This window comes from Littorina saxatilis, linkage group LG2 (genome assembly GCF_037325665.1).
Source record: "Littorina saxatilis isolate snail1 linkage group LG2, US_GU_Lsax_2.0, whole genome shotgun sequence".
NCBI lineage: Eukaryota > Metazoa > Mollusca > Gastropoda > Littorinimorpha > Littorinidae > Littorina > Littorina saxatilis.
In genome coordinates, this window is record NC_090246.1 from 59,392,319 (window position 1) to 59,402,889 (window position 10,571).

The window sequence follows — 10,571 nt, forward strand, 5'->3', positions numbered from 1 at the left end:
CGGACGGGAAGGTGCGAACCCTAGCTTCACAGCATGGAGGAGGCTCCACCACGCTGCTGCTTGAGCAGCCAGTTTGGACTCTCGCATCGTCACCCCCACGCTGCTGTGTGAGCAGCCCCTCTGGATCTTCTCCGAGGCTTCATTACGCTGTTTTGAGCAGCTATCTTGTAACGTCACAGCGGCGCAACCACGCTGCTGTTGGGCAGCAACATCGAACCGGCGCCGTCGCTGCAGAGTGTGTGCCGTGTGACAGCTCTCAACTGGGCTGATTCTCTCACCCCCGCGACAGAGACGCAGGTGTCGACCCGAGGGCGCACCCCCCCCCCCCTGAATTCGTCGAACGTGTAGATAAGTACTTTCTTACGATAGATATCATTTATGGAATGAGGAGGGCCTTTGTGACGTACGTGCTTTGTGTTTGACTATCCTGATTGTCTCGTATGTCGTTTGTTGACATTATTTTGACTGTTGTGTACTTTCTCATGTTCATTATGTTCATCCTCATGTTGTCGTGTTAACCCTTCCATTGTTCCATCCATCGTCACCCCCATATTTCACCCAACTGGGAACTATTAAATACTTTCATTTATTTACATCGGTGTTCTGTGAGTGCTGTGTGGTGTGGCCAAAGTTTTTGTGTGAAAAACTAAACATGCAAACGTGCATGCACGCGACAATGGCGAGCTTGCCAGGATGAATCCTCTTTGAATTCGAGGAATTCACTTCATTTTTTGTCGTTGGCCACACTTCCCATACACTGGACACTGATGTACTGTAGTTAATTAGCTTTTGTTGTTGTCTGGTAACTGTGGGTGGTTGGAGGGGCCCGAGGGTTAGCATCAGGCCTTGTGGGTTTCCTGTCCTTGTTACCAGTCAGCTGTGCCTTGTTTTGATTTTTCATGTTTTGGCTAACCGTTTGCTAGTTGGTTCTTGTTTATGGAACTTCGTTCTGGTCGTGTTCTTGATGATAGTGCTATCATGGCGTCTAGGACGGAAAGTAGTTCGGATAGGATTGCTAGGTGGCGTTCACTTGCTGAGGAGCTAGGTGTTAAATCTACCAGTATTCCTGAGTTTATTGCCGAGCGAATGACCCGTGAAGATGCGGAACAGGCTAGACTAGAGCTAGAGAAAGATGAGAAACAGGAGAAACTTGAACTAGAAAGGAAAGCTTATCAGGACAAGCTAGAAGTAGCGCGTCGAGAGACTGATGAGCGAGTTAAGTATGTTCAAGCTCAGCGGGAGACTGATGAGAAAGCCGCGGAAGAAAAACTAAGGCAGGAAAGGGAAGAGCATGACCTTCGCATGCAACTCCTGCAGAGAGAGTCGGAAAGTAAGAGGGTGAAGAGAGGAAGTAGGGATGGAGCTGATAATGAGGGAGATTCCTCAGGTGAAGAAGAGTCTAGTGACCTTCGTGGTTTTCGGCCTTCCATACCGATGTTTGATGAGAGCAAAGAAAACATAGCTACTTGGTTGAAAAGGTTTGAGAGAGTCGCTACCTTGTACAAGTGGAAGAGAAATACGTGGGCAACTAGGGTCTCGACTAGGTTGTCGGGTAGGGCTGTAGAAGTGTACAACACTCTGGATGATGATAGCGCAGACGACTATGACGGTTTGAAGGTCGCGTTGTTAGGCCGCTATCAGCTCACAGCCGAAACCTACCGCCGTCGTCTCAGAACCTGCAAGAGAAAAGAACATGAAACGTTCAGACAGTTCGGTGCTCGCATTGAAGAGAATTTGACTAAGTGGCATGAGCTTTCCGAGATCACAGAACTGAAACAGTTGGTTTTGCTGGAACAGTTCTTGCAGACCCTGAGCGCGGACATGGCCGCGTACGTTAAGGAGAAAAAACCTCAGACGTTAGCCGAAGCAGTTAAATCCGCTGAGATTCATTTTGAAGCACACCGTGACAGTAAGAAGTTTTTTCAGCATGATCGTGATCAGGGGGGAAAGGCTGGCGTTGGTGAAAAGCAGAAAAGTGGAGATAACTCAGTTGGTACATCCGGTAGGAAGTGTTTCATCTGTGAGTCCCCCAAACATTTGGCTAGAGATTGCCCCAAGAAGAGCAAGTCGACGGGAGCGGTGAATAGTGGTCCTGAGAAGTCTTTACCGCCCGTCAGTGTACCCACTTTGTGTACTCCCTGTAGCCAGCAAGACTACGACCCGAGATGCCTGGTTGTGGTAGATGGTGTTGCAGTGGAGGGGTTGCGTGATACTGGATCTCAGGTTTGTGTCGTGAAGAGTTCATTAGTTTCCAGGTCTCAGTTCACAGGACAGGATCTTGAGGTTTCTATGGCTGAGAAAGACATCAAGAGGCGCTATCCAGTGATTAAGGTTCAGGTTGATTGTCCTTTCTACACTGGTGAGGTTGAGGCTATCGTCATGGATACACCTGTTGCTGATTTCATTGTAGGTAATCACGCCCGGCTGGGTGATGCGAATGTTCTTCCGGTGTACGCTGTGTCCAAGGTTGTTTCAGTGGTCACTCGTGCTCAGGCTGCCGCTGAAGGAAAGAAGCCGACTTTGTTGCATGTTGCTGCTCCAGGGCTAGAAACAGTCACCCCTGAGCAGTTGCATGACCTTCAGCGGAATGATCCGACTTTGAAGAGTTGTAGTGAGGCGGCAGATCGCCGGGACGTCAGAACGTCTGGTCACTCCGGTGAAGTTGGGTTTGTTTGGAAGAAGAAGATTCTGTACCGTGAGTATCGCGGTGGTGGTAGCGTCTATACTCAGGTTGTTGTTCCCCAGCAGTTGAGGTTAGGTGTTATCAAGTTGGCTCATGAACCGCCTATGGGAGGTCACATGGGTGTTCAGAGGACACGTGATCGAGTTTGGCAGCAGTTCTTTTGGCCAGGTATGTGCGCAGACATACGTCGCTTTGTGTTGTCTTGTGATCAGTGTCAGAAGGTTTCTCATAAGCCACAGAAGGTACCGTTAGGTAAGATGCCTCTCATCGATACGCCGTTCGAGCGTGTGGCGATCGATCTGGTGGGTCCCATCATCCCTGCTTCTGAGTCTGGTAACAGGTACATTTTGGTGTTTGTGGACTACGCTACTCGGTACCCGGAAGCCATTCCATTGAAGTCGATTGAGGCTGTGAAGGTTGCAGAAGCGATGTGGGCAGTCTGGACTCGAGTAGGAATTCCCTCAGAGATTTTGACAGACCGTGGTACCCAGTTCATGTCCGAGGTGATGAAAGAAGTGGAGCGTTTGCTGGCCATCAAGGGTTTAGCGACTACTCCGTACCATGCGCAAGGAAACGGATTGGTGGAACGGTACAACGGAACACTCAAGACCATGCTACGCAAGCTTGCTCAAGAGAAACCGAAGCAGTGGGATCGCTACATTCCTGCACTCCTCTTCGCTTATCGTGAAGTTCCACAGGAGAGTCTGGGATTCTCTCCCTTTGAGCTTCTATACGGCAGGACAGTGCGAGGACCCATGTCTGTTCTTCGCAACCTATGGACGGAGGAGCAAGTCGATGAACAAGTTCGTACGACTTCTGAGTATGTGGTTGACTTGAGGAACCGGATTGAGGAAACCTGCAAACTGGCGCGTCAGAATCTGTCAGCTGCTGCACAGAAACACGCGGAGGTGTTCAACCGGAAGACAGTGCGAAGACAGTTCCAGCCTGGAGACAAGGTTTTGTTGCTGCTGCCGCAGAAGAAGAACAAGCTGCAGTTGTGTTGGCAGGGACCGTTCGACGTTTTGGAGAAGAAAGGCGAGTCAGACTACAGGATTCGGATCTACGGGCGTGAGAAGCTGTACCACGCCAATCTTCTCAAGTTGTACAGAGACCGACAAAACACCACGGACCCCTCAGATGTGATACCCACCATAGCGGTTGCGGTGGTGGAAGAAACTGAGGAGATGATTTCGCCTGATCGGGAACTACCCCTGCCCTGCTTGGAAGGCGAAGAAACGGTGGCGGACGTCAACCTGTCTGCTACACTGACTGCCGAGCAACGACGTCAGGTGTTGGAGATTGCGGAGAGGCACGAAAGAGTTCTTACTGATGTCCCCCTTCAGACGCCTTTGGCCGTTTTTGACATGACGGTGGAATCCGCGAAACCGGTTCGAGTGAAACAGTACCCTTTACCTTATGCCAAGGTAGAGACCATCAAGGAAGAGGTGCAGGCCATGAAGAAGTTGGGTGTTATCGAACCGGCTGCTTCTCCCTACAACGCCCCTGTTGTGCTCATCCGCAAGAAGGATGGGAAGGTTCGCTTTTGTGTGGATTACAGGCGGCTGAATGATGTGACAGTCTTCGATGCTGAACCACTCCCAGATGTGGAACACCTGTTCGCTGGTTTGGGTCGAGCGACTTACTTCAGCAAGTTTGATCTTTCCAAGGGGTATTGGCAGATACCCATCCGAGACGACGTCCGTCCCATGACCGCGTTCACCACTCCGGTAGGCCAGTTCCAATTTACAGTCATGCCGTTTGGACTGAAGAACGCCGTGGCTGTGTTTTCCCGTATGATGAGGGCTTTGCTGGAACCGCTGGGGAGGAACGACGTTTATAACTTCATGGACGACATTCTGGTGGCGACCGAAACCTGGAAGGAACATTTGGCTGCGCTGGAGGCTGTGTTGCGGCGCCTTGAGCAGGCCAATCTCTCTGCCCGACCGAAGAAGTGCTTCGTTGGGTTCGAGGAGTTGAGTTTCTTGGGTCACGTGGTGAGGAAGGGTGAGATCTTACCTGAGGACAACAAGCTGCAGAAAATTGACGAGGCTCCGGTTCCAGAGACCAAGAAGCAAGTTCGGGCGTTCCTTGGTCTAGCCGGATACTACCGGAAGTTCATCCCAAATTTCTCTGCAATTGCTCTGCCGCTCTCTGATCTGACAAAGAAGAATTCTCCCAACACCGTGGTTTGGACAGCCGAGTGTGAGAAGGCATTCAGGGCTCTGAAAGCCAGGCTGACCTCAAAGCCAGTTTTGCAACTGCCGGATCTGTCACAGCCATTCACGCTCCGGACGGATGCCTCTGATCATGGACTGGGAGCTGTGCTTATGCAAGAAAAGGATGGCGTGTTCCACCCTGTCGCCTACGCCAGCCGGAAGTTGTCCACCCCGGAGAGCAAGTACTCCACCATTGAACGTGAGTGTCTGGCCGTTGTATGGGCTACCCAGAAGTTCCAGCCATTTCTGTACGGACAGACGTTTGTGTTGGAGACAGATCACCAACCACTGCGTTACCTGCAGACAGCAAAGGTGGTGAACAGCAGGCTCATGCGCTGGAGTTTGTTGTTGCAAGCCTACAGTTTCACCGTGCGGGTGATTCCCGGTAGTCGCAACGTGGGAGCCGACTACCTCAGTCGGGCATGCGTTGAATAGGGATCTTTTGCCGTGTAGACAGATGTCTATGCTTAACTTGGGGGGCATTGTCGCGGACAGTTGTATGTAGTTATAAGGTTCCTTGGTCGGGCGTTGCTGACAGGTACCTGTGTCAAGGTGGGAAGACCGGTAGCTGGGCTTAGCTCAGTGGTTCGCGCCTTGCACGCTTTGCACGCATTGCACGGGACGTTCACGGTAAGCTGCGCGCTATTTGTAGGGTTCACCGTTTACCTGGTTGCTGACTGAGAAATTCATAGGCATTCTTTTTTCTGTCTCGGCCGAGACCAGATGTTTGTTCGAACGGCTTCGAAATTCGTGTGTGAATTGTCGTTTGAGTTCGAAGTTATTTTCAGTAGTAATGTACGTCTACTGTGGACTTTGTTAAAGTCGGTTGCGTAAAGTGCGCGATGTTTTTCATTAGCCTGTGTGAGGTAAGTCAAATTTCTTGGTCTAATTGGATAGACTTTTGTCAGTTTTTGCTGAAGGTGAATTAGCGGCCGGTGGCAGGGGACAGGGAACCTACATTAGTTACCAGTTGTACTGTTTTGTCTCGTCTTTGTGTTGTTGTAAATAGTGTTCATCATAGTGTTTAAAAGGAAATCATTATAATGGTAAATTATATCGTAGAAGGAAACCAAAGTTTAGTCATTGTGCTTCCTCCTCATCCCTAATAATGATGTCTATTGGAGGAGGAAGTCACGTGTCTTATATTTTTGGGGAGAATATTGACTTTGGCCTTCTAGGCTTTCAGTGTTTACTGTCGAAGACAGACCGGACGGGAAGGTGCGAACCCTAGCTTCACAGCATGGAGGAGGCTCCACCACGCTGCTGCTTGAGCAGCCAGTTTGGACTCTCGCATCGTCACCCCCACGCTGCTGTGTGAGCAGCCCCTCTGGATCTTCTCCGAGGCTTCATTACGCTGTTTTGAGCAGCTATCTTGTAACGTCACAGCGGCGCAACCACGCTGCTGTTGGGCAGCAACATCGAACCGGCGCCGTCGCTGCAGAGTGTGTGCCGTGTGACAGCTCTCAACTGGGCTGATTCTCTCACCCCCGCGACAGAGACGCAGGTGTCGACCCGAGGGCGCACCCCCCCCCCCCCCTGAATTCGTCGAACGTGTAGATAAGTAGTTTCTTACGATAGATATCATTTATGGAATGAGGAGGGCCTTTGTGGCGTACGTGCTTTGTGTTTGACTATCCTGATTGTCTCGTATGTCGTTTGTTGACATTATTTTGACTGTTGTGTACTTTCTCATGTTCATTATGTTCATCTTCATATTGTCGTGTTAACCCTTCCATTGTTCCATCCATCGTCACCCCCATATTTCACCCAACTGGGAACTATTAAATATTTCATTTATTTACATCGGTGTTCTGTGAGTGCTGTGTGGTGTGGCCAAAGTTTTTGTGTGAAAAACTAAACATGCAAACGTGCATGCACGCGACAGCCACTCTGTTAATTTTAAGATTTTTTTTTTCATTACTAGGATGTCCCATCGTTGGGAAATTCCGGTCGCTTCCTCCCAGTGGAAAGCTAGCAGTGACAGAGTCGCACTACCCCAAAGTCAAGGGATCTATAAGTCCCGTTTCGCCGTTATCCCAATTCGCCCCCAGCCCATTTTGGCGACATTTCTCAGGCCAAGTGTCATTTTACCACCATGTCATGTACCATTTTGGCGCAATCCCGGATCGCCATTATCCCATTTCGCCCCCATCCCATTAGCTTCACATCCCAAGTCAAGCGGGATCTATTAGATTTCTAGATTGTCTCATCGCTGGAAGATTCGGGTCGCTTCTTCCCAATGAAAATCTAGCAGCAACAGAGTCGCGCTACCCTTAAGTCAAGGGATCTATTAGATTTTTTTGGATTTTTCTTTTTATTACTAGATTGTCCCAACGCTGCGAAAGTCGGGTCGCTTCCACCCAATGGAAAGCTAGCAGCAACAGAGTCGCACTATCCCCAAGTCAAGGGATCTATTAGATTTTTTTCTTTTTACATTTAGTCAAGTTTTGACTAAATGTTTTAACATAGAGGGGGAATCGAGACGAGGGTCGTGGTGTATGTGTGTCTGTGTGTCTGTCTGTGTGTGTGTATGTCTGTGTGTGCGTGTAGAGCGATTCAGAGTAAACTACTGGACCGATCTTTATGAAATTTTACATGAGAGTTCCTGGGTATGATATCCCCAGACGTTTTTTTCATTTTTTCGATAAATGTCTTTGATGACGTCATATCCGGCTTTTTGTAAAAGTTGAGGCGGCACTGTCACACCCTCATTTTTTAATTGAAATTTTTGTAAAGCAATCTTCGATGAAGGCCGGACTTCGGCATTGCATTTCAGCTTGGTGGCTTAAAAATTAATTAATGACTTTGGTCATTAAAAATCTGAAAATTGTAATACTTTTTTTTATATAAAACGATCCAAATTTACGTTCATCTTATTCTACATCATTTCCTGATTCCAAAAACATATGAAAATGTTATATTTGGATTAAAAACAAGCTCTGAAAATTAAAAATATCAAAATGAAAAACAAAAATCTAATAGATCCCTTGACTTTGGGGTAGCGCGACTCTCTTGCTGCTAGCTTTTCACTGGGAAGAAGCGATCCGAATTTCTCAGCGATGGGACAAGAAAGACATGAAAAAAAAGATAATTTTTTTTTTTTACATTTTTACAAATCGCGATTTTAGGTTCGACGTGATTTGTAATTTTTTTTAACATTTTTACAAATCACGAGTTAACAACACTTTTGCCATATTTAGAGTTGTTTGCACAGTAAATACAGCCGCGAAAAATAGCTCGCTTGAAACTGTCTTACATATCAATTCCTTTGTAATTTAAAAATTACAAAACACCATGAAAAATCATTATCGACGTTCGCGAATCTGCTTATATCACAAAAAGCTCTAAATATGTAAAAAAAAAAAAAAAAAAAAAAAAAAAAAATCGGTTTCCTTGCCAGACAAGGAAACTCAAGGCATCCTGTCAGGGAGAGAATGAGCCGAACTCATTTTGACCTGAGTTCAGGATGAGGTATTTGTATCAAAATAAATCTACCTCTCTGTCATTAGAACTTAGTTTTGGCCTTTTTGTCGAGACCCAGTGACCGCTTTTTGTTCGATATGTTCCTCCTGCAGTTTGGTTAATTCCTCTTTTGTAAACACTTCTCGCGATCCCTGGATATTCATTGTTTTCCTTAACGATTTTGCAAGACTACAAGCCTCCCAAATCACCACCACGATGCCTTTTCCTCTCTTTGAGACAAAAATAGTAAGTTTGTAGGACGTGTAATTGACAAAACGAAACAATCACCAGAACCTTTCGATCTATAGATCTTTAAAAGAGGACGAACAAGATACACAACAAATAAATGATAATGATGCAAAGAGGAAAACTTATCTTTGGTTGTAAGCTTTGCCTGTTAATTGTCACCATTATTATTTGAATATTGTGTATTTTGTTCTTCTACTCTAACAATCGATAGATCGAGGTTACAGTGAATGTTTCGTGTAATAAGTTAAACTTGTGAAAACTTTAACAAAATTTCACGGTCCCGAATGGCCAAATATTTTGAAGGGACTTAAAACATCCACAACTTGACCATTCTTGTCTTGAAGAGAGGAATCTGCCTTCTAGTAGTGATTCTTGATCTTGGAACGTTAGCAGTCCGTTTCGGATTTCTCTCCTTAAGACATCATGCAGTCGTCAAGACCGCAACTAAAAACATGCCTTGTGTGTTAATAAACTGTTATCCTGCTTTCGCACGGAGACATTTTCAGTCGTTGCAATTAAGTGTTTCTATACGTTCGAAACTTCATTGCATTTTTACATATTTACTTCTTTTTTATGTTTATCTCTTGTTTTTTCATCTTATTTTTCTTCTATTAACTTACTAAAAAAAAAAAAAAGTTATTCATCAATTCAAGTATTTCTCATAAATTTATGTATTCATTAAATTGTCTTTTTTTGGTTCGTTTCTGTATGTTTGTCAACTGTTTGCTCCTCGTCGCATAAGCAAAGTGTACCGAACAAACTTTGTGTCAAGTGCGGCGTATATACGACCGGATAAGCTCTGTTTCCGTCGGTCCTTGTAGCTCAGTGACCCATTTCTGTTGTCAGCGGTGGGCTTTTGTTGTGATTGAATGCAGGCCTGCGTAGTTCAGAATGGGATGCATTATTCATTAACAAATGTAAACAACAACAACAATGAATCACATCCCCGTCATTTCCTGCCACAACTTTGTCCAGCTGGAATTTTCGGTCAATGTGATGCTTTTTTTTTTGGACTGTGTTACAACGTCGTCGTTGTTCGTTGGTCAGCACCCATTTCTATATTTAATCTGACAGTCTTCCCAGGTCGGAAGAAACCTAGGTCCGTTTGAGTAGCCACGGCTGACAGCTTGCTCTTTGAACGTTCTCATTTCCAGTGTTGTTGTTTTTGTTACTTCGTCAGATTTGGAGGCGGTATAGTTTCCTCTCTTTGTTGGTCAAATGTGTGTGTGTGTGTGTGTGTGTGTGTGTGTGTGTGTGTGTTGTGTGTGTATGTGTGTGTGAGAGAAAGAGAGAGAGAGAGAGAGAGAGAGAGAGAGAGAGAGAGAGAGAGAGAGAGAGAGAGAGAGAGAGAGAGAGAGAGAGAGAGAGAGAGAGAGAGAGAGAGAGAGAGAGAGAGAGAGAGAGAGAGAGAGAGAGAGAGAGAGAGAGAGAGAGAGAGAGAGAGAGAGAGAGAGAGAGAGAGAGAGAGAGAGAGAGAGAGAGAGAGAGAGAGAGAGAGAGAGAGAGAGAGAGAGAGAGAGAGAGAGAGAGAGAGAGAGAGAGAGAGAGAGAGAGAGAGAGAGAGAGAGAGAGAGAGAGAGAGAGAGAGAGAGAGAGAGAGAGAGAGAGAGAGAGAGAGAGAGAGAGAGAGAGAGAGAGAGAGAGAGAGAGAGAGAGAGAGAGAGAGAGAGAGAGAGAGAGAGAGAGAGAGAGAGAGAGAGAGAGAGAGAGAGAGAGAGAGAGAGAGAGAGAGAGAGAGAGAGAGAGAGAGAGAGAGAGAGAGAGAGAGAGAGAGAGAGAGAGAGAGAGAGAGAGAGAGAGAGAGAGAGAGAGAGAGAGAGAGAGAGAGAGAGAGAGAGAGAGAGAGAGAGAGAGAGAGAGAGAGAGAGAGAGAGAGAGAGAGAGAGAGAGAGAGAGAGAGAGAGAGAGAGAGAGAGAGAGAGAGAGAGAGAGAGAGAGAGAGAGAGAGAGAGAGAGAGAGA

At 46.6% G+C, this 10,571-nt stretch overlaps 1 protein-coding gene across 1 annotated transcript; it reads left to right on the plus strand.

Moving 5' to 3' along the window:
- The first annotated feature begins 978 nt into the window (after positions 1 to 978).
- LOC138953637 (uncharacterized) lies at positions 979 to 5,334 on the plus strand. Its single transcript, XM_070325515.1, has one exon. The coding sequence runs from the start codon at positions 979 to 981 to the stop codon at positions 5,332 to 5,334; it is 4,356 nt and encodes a 1,451-aa protein (XP_070181616.1).
- Positions 5,335 to 10,571: the final 5,237 nt, after the last annotated feature.

Bases quoted from the DNA above. Each gene is read 5' to 3' on its own strand.
- LOC138953637 (XM_070325515.1), top strand. From the start codon at position 979: ATGGCGTCTAGGACGGAAAGTAGTTCGGATAGGATTGCTAGGTGGCGT.